This window comes from Equus przewalskii, chromosome 18 (assembly GCF_037783145.1).
Source record: "Equus przewalskii isolate Varuska chromosome 18, EquPr2, whole genome shotgun sequence".
Lineage (NCBI taxonomy): Eukaryota > Metazoa > Chordata > Mammalia > Perissodactyla > Equidae > Equus > Equus przewalskii.
In genome coordinates this window covers 14,819,936-14,837,493 of record NC_091848.1, presented here as the reverse complement: position 1 = coordinate 14,837,493, position 17,558 = coordinate 14,819,936, and the positions used below count along the sequence as shown (strand labels likewise).

The 17,558-nt window shown below is 34.8% G+C and overlaps 1 protein-coding gene and 1 long non-coding RNA gene across 3 annotated transcripts in view; one reads left to right on the top strand and one right to left on the bottom strand.

Annotated features, from left to right (window-relative positions):
* SPATA16 (spermatogenesis associated 16) overlaps positions 1–17,558 on the top strand; it is a 227,097-nt gene that overhangs the window by 63,735 nt on the left and 145,804 nt on the right. For both annotated transcript variants that reach the window (XM_070582355.1, XM_008530780.2), the window contains exon 3: positions 15,792–15,937. In XM_070582355.1, coding sequence (XP_070438456.1) covers positions 15,792–15,937 — 146 coding nt within the window. The remainder of the gene's footprint in view (positions 1–15,791; positions 15,938–17,558) is intronic.
* Positions 5,524–17,558, bottom strand: part of LOC139076992 (uncharacterized) — a 34,511-nt gene continuing 22,476 nt past the window's right edge. Inside the window, exons 2-4 of the long non-coding RNA XR_011529080.1 lie at positions 16,889–16,984; positions 6,226–6,343; positions 5,524–5,807 (exon numbers count right to left, since the gene is read on the bottom strand). This is a non-coding gene — a long non-coding RNA (uncharacterized lncRNA). The remainder of the gene's footprint in view (positions 5,808–6,225; positions 6,344–16,888; positions 16,985–17,558) is intronic.

Below are 17,558 nucleotides of genomic sequence, written 5' to 3'. Positions count from 1 at the left end.
TCAGAAAGAAATGCACAAATATATGGGGAAAGCACTGAATTTGAAATCAGAAGAATTATTTTTAATTTCTTCCTTGGCTGTTTATGAACTGTGTGCTCTTGGACAGGTCACTAGATCTCTCCGAATCCCGGTTTTATTACCCACAAAATGAGAGTCAGTGCTTGCCTGACCTGCCTCTTAGTGTTTCAGTTAAGAGAAAGTAAGATAATATATAGAAGTGTTCTATAAATCCCAAATCTCATTCAAATATTTTTAGCAGTACAGGATTAACTGTTCAGCTGCTCTTCAGAAACTCTCTTTAAAGGTTCTGAAGAGTTTGCTGCCTTTTATGATTGGGGACCAGGCACGTCCCCCCATGTTGGAGGACTTGAGTTCACTACTGCAGAACATCCTACACCACACAATCTTCCTTTGAACATTAGGATTTATCAATAAAAGAGGGATTATGCAAAAACATACTGGCATTTTACCTGAAAGATTAGTGAACAATTTTCCTTTATCCTATTTTTAAGAACAAGCTCTTAAAAAGTCACAATGTTGACTAATATATTCTCCTCATCTACATAATATAATATATTCTTCAAACTTTTTATTGTCCCTGAGTGGCTATAAAATCTCAGCTGTTTAAGATTTTTTTTCAGATTTATAACATTCCATAAAAATTTTAGGTGTTAAAAAATATTTTCTACTGTGCTAAAACTGTCCTAGCCTCATGAGTATATTTTTTAAAGTGTTATCTCCATAGCATAACATCAAGGTGTTAATTTTGACATGCATTCTGGAAAGAGAAATATCCATTGGTATTGCTGATTAAAAAAAAAAAATGTATACTAACCGGAATTTTACACCTGATATAACAGTATGGATTAAATGACCCCAGAACTTCATTCTTTCTGGGCCTAAAGGTAGAAATCTCTTAGCATCCGTAAATGTTAATCTGTAGTATCCTTTAAACATGCACATAAACATCCCTGAAATATTTAAAAAGGGAATTTTAAAAGACAGATATGCCTGGATTTGACCAACTTGAAAGTAACATGAGTAACATGTAAGTTGAAATAGAGTATACTAGCTCCTATCCGTAACATAATTATATTGTCTTGTGATCAGATGTGCTAAACCTGTTTCTTCCCATCCTCAAATACTTTTTAGAAACGTTTATCTCAAAATTGGGACATTAGCCAGATGCTAGCCACATCTGAACTAAGAAGTAAGAAAGATGGAAGTTGCCGTAGGACAGCATTTCCCAAAATGAATTCCACAAAACTCTAAGCCCTCAAGATGTTCTTTAAGAAAAAATGAGACTGTTGGAGAAAAGGGATTCTACGGTCAAATAGGTCTGTGAAATATGTATGCCATATCTTCTTCTTGGATATTTACCATATGCATTAGTATGTTAAGTAGTTTTACTAGCTCTATAGTCTAGCATATCACGAGCTTATTTGATCTAAGAAACTTTTCTGATATAATAACTCCTCAAAATCCTGTAGAACATACAATTTCAGAACTGTTTCTGTCCCAAAGGAACCTGTGGTACTAAAAGAAAAGTAGTATAGATCCAGACTTTTACCTCATGTCACAGACCATGCTGCACACCTCCACGTGAGGATGTATGGATGAGGAATTTGGAAAAGAAATTGAGACATAGATCTATTTCTCTGCTTGTAGTAAATTAAGCTGTTGGTCCCACCTCTTCACCTCCCACCCTGACCCAGTCATAGCATTATACATCCTCACCTTGACAATGGTCTCAGCCCCTGCTGTAGGACTTGGTCACGTGACTTGCTTTGGTCAATGGGATGTTAGTGGACCTGAAATGAGCAAGGCTTCAGATGTATTTGTACAGTTGTCTTACCCTCTTCTACTGCCTTTTCTATGAGAAAAACATGCCTCTGTTGACTAATGTTACAAGTCCTAATTAACCTGGAGTTAACTGTCATCTGAGAGCTCAGCCTAACTGAACACAGCCTGAATTGACCAACCTTAGCCAACCTATAGATGCATGAACAAGAAATAACTGCATATTGTTGTGTGTCATTGAGTTTTGGGGTGGTTTGCTTTGCAGTGTTTTTGTGGCAATTCCTGACTTATATACTGCTCCATAAGAGTTTGTTCCAAAATAATTAATACTGCTATAAAGGTCCATGACAACTGAAAGAGAACATGAGAGTCAAATCAAGTGATGTATCACAGGGCATTGAATTTGTGGATTATTGATTTTTTTAAATTCCCTTAATTCTTAAGTTCTTGAAAACTAGATCTTTCAAAAGCATATAATTTTTTGATATCTCACTTATCTTAGAATGGTTTTCCCAACATTTCTAAAGACACCCAGCTTTCCCCACTTAAACACAAAGAGGTTATGAAAAATATTTAATTAACATGAATATGAATTAGAAAAGAAATAAATCTGCTGTTTATATATTAAGACCAAGGGTCCCAATTATTATCAAATGTCCTCAAAATGTTCATTTTAATTTTACTGCTATTCAGCAAAGAGGATGAAGAAATAGACCAGAAACTCCCCTGCTTGGGGAACAACAATCGGCCCAGCAGGCTCCTCACTGCTACCAGCTGAGGCCTTCATCGCTGGACCCAGACAGGCACCCCTGTGGTCTTGACAAGAGCTGTGCTGCCTTTCTCCCTCTAGGGCCTCCACCATCTGTTCTTTTTCTCGTTCGTATGCACCCTCTAGTCATTCTCCTCTCCATTTCTATGTATTCTAGCCTCCTCTACTTCTTGAATTAGTCAACTCTCTGCCTATAAAATGGGTGATTGTTGGAATTAAATGACTCACGGATGTAAAAGCATATTACCTGATTGCTCAGCAAATGTTGACCTATCTCTTTCTTTTCCTGCCTATCCTACCTATCCTACTATTTCTTAAGGGGAGTCCAGTGAGCTAGAGATATAGGTATCTGTAAAGATGAATGCAATGGCATAAATAAGAAACCAGTGTTATGATAGCTGTTGGGATTCACATTGATCCTTCTAGGATTTGACTGTAGCTAACATCAATGGCCAGCTGACGAGCACACTATCTCAGGAACACAGGATCTAAGTGAGACAGCATATCTGGATTTGAATCATCACTCTAGAACTTACTGTCTGATAAGTTAGTACCCTCTCTTAAACCTAAACCTCATCTGAAAATTGGGAATAATAATATTTAATAAGATACCATCTATAAATGATGGTATCTTATATCTATATCTATAATATCTAATGCAATACTATATATAAAGAGCTTAGCACAAGGCCAGGCACATAGCGCTCAATAAATACTAGCTATTACAGTTTGTATGTGATAATATATTTACTTTATGATGCAAATATATTTACTTTATGATAAAATAACTACCTTAAAACAAGCATATAACATTATCTTCATTTTAAAATCACTACCTTTATGATCTGAAATGTAAGGACAAGAAGGAAGGAAGATTTATTGTATTAATTCATCTCACTCCTGCCACGTTTCTAATCTGCTTTACACATCACATAGCTGAAGTTTAGGGGTATCCCTGAAAAAAACTGAAGGTTAATGTGTATCATCTACATGCTTCAGAGCATAAACAAATTACTGGCTGGTCAGATCAAGGTGAAACACAGTGGAATGAACCTACTGAGGCCACACCTCTATTTTAAGGCTACCTGGGAAGAAAAAAAAAAAAGACTGAAGCATGGCTATTTTAACAAATACGAGTAGGAGTGATTAATTACTTTTTACTGTCATTCAACACCTTGTCACCCAGGGAGTAACCTCATTTCTCCAATTCCCATAAATTTAATAGAGGTCACATCATGGCCTACTTGGCTGAAAAGCACTGCTCCTGAAACCCTGATGGTACTTTTAAGTCTGGTGATGTGTGAACATAATTCTCTGCATCTCTTAGCCCCACACACTCTGTCTCTCCCAGGGAGACACTTTAGTAGATCTATGTGGCACCATGTGGAAAGTTACAAGTGATGGGCTCTCTGATTCATTCCTCTTTCGTGTAACAAGGCGAGAGAAAATTTAAAACCAATGGGTGTTATCCTACAATGTAGAACTTCTTTCCACACTGTTAGGGGAGTATAAGAAGATATTTATTGAAATTGGAAACTGTTAGTTACAAGACCCTTGCAGTCTGAACATTTAGTTTGGCATATAAAAAGGAATTTTAAAGATCCAACTGAAAAATTTGCATGAAAAATTTGCAGGATGGAGATGATCTGTTGTGCCTAATTCATGTGTGTTAACCCACATGAAGAGATTTCTAAAAAGTAGAATAGGGGCTGGCCCCACGGCCTAGTGGTTAAGTTTGGCACACTCTGCTTCTGCTTCAGCAGCCCCAGTTTGGTTCCCAGGCACAGACATACACCACTCATTAGCAGCCATGCTGTGGCTGTGACCCACATACAAAATAGAGGAAGATTGGCAACAGATGTTAGCTCAGGGAAAATCTTCATCAGGAAAAAAAAAAAGGGATAACTGCAAAGATCTGCCAGACACTAGGTGGAATTTCCAAAAAACAAAGCTCCAAGGAAGAACATGATAAAAAGCAGATTATTGCCTGTATCTATTGCATGCAACCAGAATGCCAGTATTCCCTCACTTTGTTCAAGGACTCATTTCCAGGGCTGTCAGTGCTATTTCACCCCCTAATTCCACTATTAGTAACTTTCTTTTTGTATCTTTCCACAAATGTTAATCCCTTTAACATTTGGGGAATGGAAATTGGAAATTGACAAGCAGTGATTTACTTTACCTTGAGATATGAAGTTGATAAGAAGAGGTGGCGAACGAAAGAGCAGGGAACTCTGAAGGTTGAAGTTTGTTTTGGTTTAGTTTTGTCCCCTTCCAGTTCTCCTGTCAAAGTCCTATATGTAAGTTCTAATAGCACCGGGATGAGCTGCAAGGAGAACCTAGAAAAACCACCAACCTAATCTCTAGCAAACGTGTGGCTTAGACCAGTCTCTTATACAAAGGCAGGCCTTTGGGAAGATTCTATACGGTGAGAAAAGGAAAACATTAAACTCAAGTGGAATCCAGAAGCCATATTTTCCAAAAGAAAATCATTGGAAGTTGTAATAAGAAGATCTACTGAATGTCTAACAGAGGTGATAGGTACTAGGATGTTTTTTTTAATTTTAGTGAATAGAATAATTTAGGACAATGAGCCTGATGTAAAGGAAAGAGAACTTTCCATTAAAAAGAGAATCAGTTCTAGACTCTGCTACTAACTGGGGGCAAATCACTTGACTTCTTTTAGTATAGACTTTAATACCTGCCAAATGGGGCAAATTGTTTTATCTACTTCATGGAGTTCCTAAGAAGTTAAATGTAATTATATACATGAAAATGTCTTAGAAATTATAAAAAATCACTAGTAATGAAGTCTTTAATATTTTTCACTTTTTAGAGATTTTCCTCCACATTTCTGATTTGATTTTGTAACTTACTGATTCTTTACTTATTGCTTCCAGTTTAAAATTCGTTCTGCAGTATCATTTTTAATTTCTTTATAATTTTATTTATTTCCTCCAATTCCCTAATCCCACTTTTTCAAAATAACCAAAGAATACTGCCTTTCAAATTATCTTTCATATTTTGATTCAAGAGATCATCCTCAGGATTCAGTGTTGGGTTTTCCAGCTTCTCCATCTTTGGTTTCATTCCTTCGATACTGGCTTCATTCTCAGACAGATGTTTGTCCAATGTAGCAAAAAAGGGTCCCCAGCACTGGGTTCCTGCAGTCATAACATCCATGCCTTGAAAAAGGCTACCACATGGGGTACAGGCAGTTTTCCAGAGGAGTTCAAATCTGCAGGATGGGGAAAAGAATGCAGAACATGCCAAAACACCAGGCTTCCATGACTGAGCTCATAGAAATTAACAAGAAAAATAGTAAGAACATAGAAGACAAATGCTAAAGGATCTGAGCAGATAATCCATAAATGATGAAATAGAAATGACTAACAAATATGCAAAAAGGGTCTAGTCTTACAAGTAACTAAGGAAAGCAGGTGGTAAAGTTTTAAAGAATAATAATAAGCCCACACTTTCTTAAATAGCTGTTGGCAGAAGAGATAGAAATAAAAGCTGTGATTTTTTTCTGAGTAAAGCACAGAAGCATACAACAACCATTCTTTTTATTTTGAAGATTGGCACCTAAGCTAACATCTGTTGCCAATCTTCTTTTTGTTTTTCTTCTTCTTCTTCTCTCCAAAGCCCCCCAGTACCTGGTTGTATATTCTAGTTGTAGATCCTTCTAGTTGTGCTTTGTGGGGCGCTGCCTCAGTGTGGCTTGATGAGCTGTGCCATGTCCACGCCCAGGATCCAAACCGGCGAAAACCTGGGCTGCCAAAGCAGAGCACAAACTTAACCATTCGGGCACAGGGCCGACCCCACAACAAACTTATACATTAGAAAAGCTAAAATAAATGAGCTACATATTCAACTAAAGATGTCAGTAAAAAGAACTACAGGAAAAAAAAGCTAAGGAAAACAAGAGAGAAAAAATAACAAAGGCAACACAAAAACCAAAGTCAATGAATTAGAAATTAGAATAAGAGAATTGATCAATTAATCTGAGTTTGTTGTTTTTAGAGGAAACAAAATAATGAAACCTCTGGCAATTCTAGTTGAGAAATAAACAGAGAAAACAAAATTACACAGTACTGAACGTGAGATGGGGAACGACACAGCTAGTAACAGGCATTTAAAATATTCTAAGAATATAATGTTCTCCACTGTCATGACAGATTTTAAAATCTGAGTGAAACTGATAATTTTCTAGGAAAATATAAATTAACAAAATTGATGCAAAACATCAAAAACCTGAACAGAAAAATAATCAAATAAGAGAAAAAAAAAACAGGTGAAAGGAGCTGGGCTCAAATTTTTTTCAACTATTTATTTCAAAATGTTCCAGAGTATTCAAAAAGGTAGGAATCTTTCCAATTTGTTTTACAAAGTTAGCACAGCATAAGCCTGATACCAAAATGTGATAAACAAAACTCAAAATAAATTGCATATTTGGAAAAAATCTAATTATATACTTACCGAATGAAAATAAGTCAATAAGAATTAGAACAGCCCAATTTAAAAATGAATAAAATTCTTGAACAAACAGTATACACATACAAATGCCCAATAAATATAAAAGATTGAGCTAGTAATTAAACTAAGATGAGGTGCTATTTTTGCCCATCTGACTAGCAAAGAATAAATAGGTTAAAACATTGCTAATACCCAGTGTGGGCGAGGCTATAGGGAAACAAGAACTCAATACCTTGTTGGTAAAAGTGTAAAACTTTTCTGGGAAGCACTTTTATGATGTATATTCCAAAATATGTTTTTGGGATTGTAATGTATCCTCCTAACTTGGCAGTTCCAATATGTAAGGATACATTATAACAGATAGAATATAACAATTTGGAAATGATCAAATGTGTGGGCAAAGATGTATATACAAGGCTGTTTGATGTACATTATTTACGACATTGAGAACTTTCAATGTCACTAGAGGAATTTCTCACTAGGGAAAACATTAAATGGGGATCTAGTAAAATTAGGCAGCCATTTTAAAAATTTAAAAATAAAAATCTTTTTTTATTAATGTCCATAATGTATTCAAAGAAACAAACAAAAACGCAGGTTACATGATAGTATGAATAATGAGTAATATTTTTGTAAATAGAAGGGTAAAGAAATTGATAGATGATAGCTAGATAGATATAGGTAGATATGGGTAGATAGATATATCCACACCCCTATCTAACAGGGGTCATTTTTTAATAATAGAATTGTGAATGTTTTTTCTCTTTATAATTTTTTAATCATCTAAATTTCTAACAGTTTAGTAGCATTCTTTTCACTGTCTGTGGTGAAGAACCAGTTCTGTTTGGTTTTGTTTTTGTCCCAATCTATTGTCTACTGATACTTTATTAAATATAGTAAAAATAAATTACCAGGAAAAAGTGAAGTAAAGAAAAAAAAACATAACAACACAAAACCTAATTTTTTATTAGGAGATTCAACAGATACAATATTTCTCTGTCGAATTGCTACAGAAGTTTCTAAATGCTTACTCTCTGCTTCTGTACTCGTGATGGATCAGCAGTGCATGGAATGCCGCTGTGCAGCACTGGTGTGGTAGCTAAAGACACAGCCTCTGGGACCAGACATCGAGGCCTAATTCCCAGCTGTGAACTCTGTAGTATGAGCAGATTATTTCAGCTCTTTGAACTTCAATTTCCTTACCTGCAAAATGAGTGCTATGGACTGAATATCTGTGTCCCACCAAATTCATATATTGACGCCTAATCCCTAATGTGATGATATTTGGAAGTGAGGCCTTTGGAGGTGATTAGGTCATGAGGGTGGAGCCCTAAGGAGTGGGATTAAGTGCTCTTATAAAGCAGCCCCTGGAGAGCTTTCTGGCTCTTTCTGCCATGTGAGGTTAGGATGAGAAGTCAGCCATCTGCGACCTGGAAGAAAGCCTTCGCCAGAACTCAACCATCCAGGGACCCTGATCTTGGACTTCCCAGCATCCAGAACTGTGAGAAATAAATGTTTGTTTTTTAAGCCACCACATCTGTGGTATTTTGTTATAGCAGCCTGAACTGACTAAGATAGTGACCATGAAAATAGTGCTTTGTATTGTGATTATTAAATGAGATAAGAAATGGAGAGCACTTAGAACATTGCTTGTAACACAGTAAGCACTAGTTAAATGTTTGCGTTTATTATCATGAGTATTGCTGTTATAAAAAGAAGTAAAGTTAATCATGGGGAAAATATGGGCCAGCCCGGTGTCACAGCGGTTAAGTTCGCACGTTTGGCTTTGGCAGTCCAGGGTTCACCAGTTCGGATCCCAGGTGTGGACATATGCACCAGTTGCCGTGCTGTGGCAGGCATCTCACATATAAAATAGAGGAAGATGGGCACAGATATTAGCCCAGGGCTAATCCTCCTCAAAAAAAGAAATTAATAATGGGGAAAATAAAGCCAATGATAGACAATCTTGAGACACTCTCCTAGAATGGAGAGGTGAAAAAAATCAGGAAGCCTTAGAGGTAGGAAGAATAGAAACAGAAGGAGCAACTTAAGAATTGCTTTCTTGGGGCCTAGCGTTAAGTTTGCATGCTCCGCTTAGGTGGCCCACAGTTCTCAGTTTCAGATCCCTGGGGGTTCAGATCCAGAGGGGACCTCTGCACTGCTCCTCCAGCCATCCTATGGTGGCATCCTACATACAAAATAAAGAAAGATTGCCAGAGATGTTAGCTCAGTGGCAATCTTTGTCAAGCAAAAAAGAGGACAATTGGCAACAGATGTTAGCTCAGAGCCAATCTTCCTCACCTCTGCCTCAGAGAAAAAAAAGGAATTACTTTCTTAAGAAAGAAAACATGGCAGTTGGAATAGTATCAGTAGTCAAAGATGTAACTGAAAGGAACGTTTCAAAGTTAAAAAAAATACCTGAGTATGGAAACATAAAGATCTTACCACTTTCCAGGCAAAATAGATGAAAATAGAGCACATCTGGACTCACGGTAGCAATAATTTTTAATTACAAGAAGATGGAAAAAAATACTACATGCTTGAGGAAAGGAAGAAATTTCAACATAGGAAGTTCTCTTAAGTTATGTCTATTTTTATCAAAAAATTATTATAATTTTTTCTCCACAAACTAAATACAAGAATATAAATGGAGAACTATGTATTTACAGAGAAATAGTATGTTTCAAGAAATGTATACTCAACGACATTCATTTACAAATGTAAAGTCAACAAAAATACATTCTCAGCTATGCACAAGCTCAGAAAAGTTACCATCCACATAAGCCCTGTTGAAAGAATTACTTGGAAGATGGATAATAGCAAACTGAAAGATGATTAAGAAGAAAACAAATCGTGAAGTCATTATGCCAAAGGACTTGCTGACTTCCTTCTGTGACTATCAGTTAATACAACCCTCATCTTATGGCAAATGTCCTCAAATGAGACTACGATAATCAGAAGGTGGAGGAATTGACACATCCTTTCACAACGGCTTCTGAATAAAACTTCAGAGCAAACCTCATTATAAGTTATTACCCTTCTATATAGGAATCAGTCTATAATTTGACAAGAAAAGCGCTATGGAAAACTCTTTCCCTCAGATATAGTTTATGTTCTCATCCAAAACCCTAGTTAAACATGATCATAATTGGGCTAAAAAGAAGGGGGGAGGGGAATAAAATGAAAGACGTCTAAATCTTAACACGATTATTTTTAGTTAAACTTTACTTTGAGATAATTGTGGATTTGTATGCAATTGTAAGAAATAATGCAGAGAGATCCTATGTACTCTTTATGCAGTTTCTCCCTAAGGTAGATCTTCAAAAACTATTGTACAGTGTCATCATCAGAATACTAACATTGATGCAATCTAGCAAGCTTAAGATTTCTCATTTTACCTGCATTTGTGTGTGTGTGTATTTAGTTCTGTACAATTTTATGATGTATAGATTGTCTATCCACCCACCAAAGTCAAGATACAATACAGTTCTATGGCTGCAAGGATTCTTCCCTGGTGTTCTTTTATAACCACAACACCCATCCTATCCACAACCCTTCACAATCACTGATCTGCTCTCTTTTCCTATAATTTTGTCGTGTCATCATAAGGTATATAACCTGTTGGGTTTGCTTTTTTTCACTCAGCATAATTCCATAGAGATTCACATAAGTTGTTGAATGTTTCACTCACTTTTTCCTTCTTATTGCTGAGTAGTATTCCATGGTATGGATGTACCACAATTTGTTTAATCATTTACCCATGGAAGGACGTCTAGATTGCTTCCACTTGGGGGCTATTATGAATTAAGTTGCTATAAACATTCATATATGGGTTTCTATATGAACTTAAGTCTTCATTCCTCTGGGATGAGTGCCCAGGGGTGCAATTGTTGAGTTGTATAGCAGTTGCATGTTTAGTTTTTAAAGAAACCGCCGTATTGTTTTCTCCACTGGCTATACCATTTTACATTCCTATCAGCAATGTGTAAGTGATCCAATTTCTCACCATTCTCAGCTTTTGATGTTGTCATATTTTTTCTTTTAGCCATTCTGATAGGTAAGTATTGATATCTCATTGTAGTGTTAATTTGCATTTCTCTGACTAATGACGTCAAACAATGAACATCTTTTTATGTACTTATGTGCCATATGCATGTCCTCTACAGTGAATGTCTGCTCACGTCTTCTGCCCACTTTCAAGTTAGATTGTTTTGGGGGTTTTTTACTGTTCAATTTGGATTCCATTATGGTCAGAGAATATACTCTGAATGATTTCAATTTTTTTCAATTTGTTGAGGTTTGTTTTATGGCCCAAGATATGGTCCATATCGGTAACTTTTCCATGGGTACTTGAGAAAAATGTGTATTCTGCTGTTGTAGGGTGGAGTGTTCTCTATATATGTCAATTACGTCCTGTTGCTTGATTGTGTTGTTGGGATCTTCTATATGTTTGCTAATTTTCTTTCTAACAGTTCTATCATTTGCTGGGAGGTATTTCAAATATCCATTGGAATACTCAACTATAATTGTAACATGAGTATATTTTAATGTTTTAGATTTTTAATTGAAAACATATAAAAAGAACCAGAGCATATGAAAAGGAATGCAAAAGTTATATGTAATATACAATTTATTACGATACAAAAATATGAAAAATATAAAAAGAAATATGCCAAAAATTAATGGCGATTATACATGGTGACAGGATTATGGGTAGCTTACTCTCCAACCTTAGGTTTTTTTGTAATTTCTAAAAACAATGTAAAAACCTTAAAAATTACTGATTGGATGAATGATATATACTCTTAATTGTAGAAATTTGATAGCTCAAATAATGCCACGATTTTCAAGATATATTGTTATCTCTTAGATCTTTAGGGATCACTCAAAATTATGTCCCAGAAATATAGTGGGCAAATACTCATCATACGATTTTCTAATAATGGAGAACCTATTAGTAACATTAATCTTGCTAATGATGATCCTAATTAAACAAAAATATGTGGTTGTGTTTTTAAGAATGGGACTCACAATGCAAAATTTAATATAATACTAAATACACAAATATGTAATATAATATTAATATTTAATTTAATATTAGTTATTTCTGTTATTATTGGGGTTTATGTTATTTTATGTTTTCAAGCAAACTTTGAAATTGCTTTGTGCCACAATTTCTGAAAATAGGTTTGATATTTATTTTTTAAAAGAACTTTGAGATACATTAGAAAAAGTGTTTCGTAACTCCAAAGTATCCTTATTTTGTTTTCAAAAACTAAGTGAATGTATTTTGTAAAATACGTATTTTCTTCTTAAAATTTGTGCTTGTGGTTCTAATTTACTACTGAAACCTCGTTTTAATATCTAGCTTCTCATCAAAACAACAATTATACTCATAAGAGTTTTCACTACATTTTCCCTTAAACATTATGCTTTTAATTTGTCTATGCTTCATTCAAAAATATTTTAGGCTTCCTTTTGAAATAAAAAGTTAACACCTTAAAAACTAGATTATTGGTGGTGAATATGATGCAGTCTATACAGAAGCCGAAATATAATAATGTACAACTGAAATTTACATGATGTTATAAGCCAATATGACCTCAATAAAATACTTTTTTTAAAAGAGATGGAAACAAAAAAATTAATGCCTAATATTATTTTTTCCTAATTCAAAGTCTTCTCACTGATATACTGTAATGGTAGTTTAAAAGTTTTTATTCTATCTCAGTGACTTATTTCACCAAAGAGGTAAAGTGTATAGTTTTAGACAAACATAACTTGAACAAAGTCACCTTTCCTACATTCAAACAAATTCCTTTCCTACATCCAAACAAATTCATACCACATTAAAGTCCTTCTTCCTCTGCAGAATTAACTTCTCGGTCTTTACAAATATCTGCATGGAAATTTAAAAGTTCAGTAAAATATCTGGAATGTTTTTTATAATCCTGATACCAATATTATATCTACATTTAACTATAATTCTACTTTCAACTTCAATTTATCTTATAAGAATTTGCCTTATTGCAAAGCTTATTTTAAAGATGCACCATTTTGGCAAAACAAAGCAGTCTTTGATAAAACCAGAAAAGTTCTGTATCTTGTAACACTTGATTGATAAACCAAGACTACCACAAATATACATAAAGTCAGCCAGCAGGCTGCCTTTTTTCCCATTTTAATGTGAATTGAAAAACTATCCTATTCTTTCACTGCTGTCTTAGAGTTTGGTTTCCTGAAGTATTCTCTTTAGTGTGTTAAGATTGATCATTTTTATTCCTTTTCTGGCCTTGAATCTCATGGAAGTAGAGAACATTGCAGACATTAGAAGATCAGGCATTTATTCTTCACCTTCTCTCAGTGTTCATAGACAAAGCCTTCAACAGTATGAAATCTGCAGGTCAGCTTCCTCTTGTCGTGTAGGATCCGACTGTCCTCACGGAAGCTACTCCCTGATTACTCCCTGAATGGCCGATGCATTCATCCCACAAAAAGTGTGCCCAAGAAAGGAGGCTTGTCCATTTCATTGCATCAGAGAGAAACACAGACAGCAAGGGGCAAAGAATACATATAATATGTGTCTTGTTTGTTTCTTTGTTGTTTGGATAAAATTTTATATGAAGAGTCCAGGAGGTTTGGATATTTAAGACTTGAAAAAAATGCTTATTTCATTTAGAAGATGAAATTAATCAAGAAGGAAGGTCGGGAATTTTAATACTATGATATACTAACAAATAAAACTACACCATTTCTACTCATTTTGTTTTGTACTGATTTGGGTTCATAAAGAGCTATGCTATCCAAAAATATTTTTTTCTGAAAAACTTTCTCTTTAGGTATTTCTAGGTCCTGTGGGATCAGATTAGTGGAAGAAGGGAGATGTTATCTCAAGCTACCATGTTCAAACTACAATGCTCTCTTACATTATTTTTTAAGGTGTGTTTGCAATCACGTTGACATTTGTTAGGTCACACTTCAGGGATAGTTCTGAATCAGTGTTAAATGTTTATCTCTTTTATTACCAATTTTATAAGGTAATATTTTTAAAGCATCCAAAATTAGCATTGACTGAGGTCATTTACATTGTATCTTCCACAAATGGTCTTTGCTTTTTTCTTTTTTCAAAATAATTGAGAAAAATGTTTTATAGTGTGTACTGAGAGTCCTCTTAAGAATATGAATAAAAGTTGACTCTTTTCTAAAGCATAATTTGGAGGCGAAAAACTCTTACATTTGATCGTGTATATATAGTTGTTACCGGAAAAGGGATAATTGCCTATATATAAAGAACTCATAAGTAATAATAAAAAGATTAACACATCAGTGGAAATAAGCAAGGAATAGAAAACAGAAATTTACACAGAGCAAAATAGCCAAATTTATGAAAAAGACGTATAATTCAAATTAACATATGTAAAGGCAGTAATTTTTGTCTGGAAATTAGTAGTAGATAGTCAATAAATATTTATTGACTAAATGAATGAAGTAGCATTTTTCACCCATCAACTTGGAAAAGAGTTTAAAAAATAATATGAATTCTCAGAACTGACAGGATATTCAAGCAAAAGATACCAGCACCATGTAATGACCAATTCAAACTAGGGATGTTAAACATGTAGATTCTAGATTCTCTTTTAGCTTATACTTTTGAGATAAAATTAAGAAGAGAAATACATTTTAGAATAGATAGCCCTTCTCAACCAAATTGCCTTAAAAATATAATTGACAATAATGTTAATGTAAATGGCAAGCCAATCTTGGCTTAATCTATAAAAGAAAAATTAGTTAAACTATATCATTTAAGCAAACAAGATTTAGAATAGGGGAAATTTTATATTAAGGTATATATAAACAGGTATTAACTCCAAATATTACTATCCCCAGTGAGAAAATTTCCCCCAGTGCATGCATAGAGGGAGATAGAAAAGAGTAAAGAAGCGGATATCCTGAAGAAGGTCATTAAACGGAAGCTGGGGTTTCTCCTGCCCCATCAGCCTTGATTCCAAAGAACAGTAGGAAATTCTGAGGGGGAAAAGAAAGTGCTGATCTATCCTTGTTATATTATGGACACTTCTTAATATTTGGGGTTCACCAAAAAAATTAATTATTTTATTCCTCTACAGTTTATCTATGGTGCCCAGAAACAATTGACTTCCTGGAATTTTTATTAAGAATTTCACATTCTTGCCATTTTTTTCAGGTTCTGTGCCGTCTGCCAATAGATTCTAATAAATTTTCCCTTCTTTTCTTTCAATAACATCCTAGAGAATATGATTTAGATTCAAATTAATCACCGATCATGTTAATGGCTCCTAGGAGTTTACTTCCGATACCCCTTATTATATTAAATCAAACTTGATAGTATGCTAGATCATTGCTCAGCTGGGTTTTCATAAAAGCACCGGTATTTAATATGATTTATACCTGGTTTTCTGTTAATATCTTTGCTTATTGTGTGCTTTATTTTTAAAACAGACATTGTTAGCAAATAGCAACCCTTTAAACTATAACATACTTTGAAAATATTTTACAGGAAGCATTTTAGAGTAAAATGTGTTACTTATTTTATACTATAGTCACATAATAGTGAAGAGAAACAATTTATTTAATTTACAATCAAAACATTAATATTTTACTTATAGTTTGGAAAAGTGTGTGTACATATACATGTTATGCTTATTTACAGGATCAATTACATGCCAAGATGATTAGGAAATTTAAAGTATTGTATTTTTTTTTTAAGCTTTGCAGCAAAGGGGCAGCTCTTGGAAAACCATTTGAAGCCTCTGCTGAAGATATAGCAAGTGTGGCAAGCTTCATTGAGACAAAGCTTGTTACGTGCTACCTACGCATGAGGAAACCCGACCTTGCCCTGAATCACGCGCACAGGTAAAATGAAGTATTAATGACTGTAAATAAGTACGATCCATGCAAGAAGAGAGGACACTACGTGAGCTTCTATGACTAGCTCTCATTCCACGTAAATTTAAAGACAAAACAGAAAACAGTTCTTTGCTACTTGATTTGTGTTAAGCTAGACAATCATAGAGATCACAAAGGGCGTCTCAAAACCTAACGGAAGAAATAGACCTAACTATTCATAATGCAGGGCAAAATAAGTGGCGGATAACTGTAGTAGTAAATTACTGCAGGGAAAAGAGGGAGCAAATAAGGGAAGTAAGGGGTGAGAAGGATTTCCAAAATTGCACAAGATATGGAGAATAGTAGAAGGAGACACCAACTGTAGCCGTCAGCAAAGACTTGAAAGTTTGTGGCTTATTTGGTGACAGCACAGCTGATTCAAAGGACGCTGTGCAGCAGTGGGTGTGACAGCTGTCCAAAGGTGTGAAACACTTTTTATCTATGTCCTTAAAGATTTCTTTTTCGTATATCTATTCCTCTTCAGAACTCTGTATCATTACATTATCTTGTGGCTTCTTAGAATCCCCAGAGTTACTCCTGCCTATCTATTTTTCTGTAAAAATGGACCTTTCCTATGTCCTGTTTCCTAAAGGCCTTGCTCTTATAGTAGGTAATATTCAGTTTAATCTACAGCAAAGATGAAGTGATTATATTGCGCCTTTCAAGTAATTCTTTCCTTAGAATTATGATGCTTCTATCCCTCCCTGTCTGACTTAGAGCGATTTACCTAGAGATTTTGTTTCATCCGTTCTCTGTTCTCACACATCCTGTGCTTCTTTTGGATACAAATAACAAAACTAATATCTACATGAAAACATGATGCCTGCGTTGTAAATAATCACTGGGAAACATAACTATCAGTTATATTAAGACCCATTACATAAGTGGAGATCTTCCAGCATGGCGACAGTAACTTACATGTCTACATCGACGAGGATGTAAAAGTTCTACCCAACGTTCTTCACAGCCCTATGGAGACCTCAAGCTTATAGGCTTAAGCTTGACATCAAGGACCTGCAGACAACAAAATCACTTTGAAATTCACAAGATAACCGTGAAAGAAACTTTCCTGTTTAAGTAAACTACAGAACCTAAAGGCAGATGCTCTTGGACACCAAAAGAAAATTCAGCTCTATATTTTCTGGAAAAATTTTATGCAGCCATAATTTCCAAACCAAATATCAGAACATATGGTCTGTCAAAGAATTTTATTCCATTTCCATTTGAAAGGACCAATATTGGAAACGTAACATGTATTTCAGTATATCAAAATACTGGAATTTCTGGGCTACTTGGGTGACTTGTGAGCACAATGGGAAAAATATTTGAAATTAGAACTAGCCCAGAAAATCGACAGGCATAGGTAAACAATAATGAATTGAGATGCATTGAAAGTAATTATATATCACCTTCTTCGTGGCTTTCACTACACAAAAGAAGGGCCATCAACATGGCCTACATTCTAGGGAAAATATCTCCTGGATATCAGAATGGTTGGATGGGTTTTCAAATCTTTTTTCTTTCTTTCCTTTTTTCTTTTCTTTTTTCTTTTTTTTTAGCTGAGCAAGATTGGCCCTGAGCTAACATC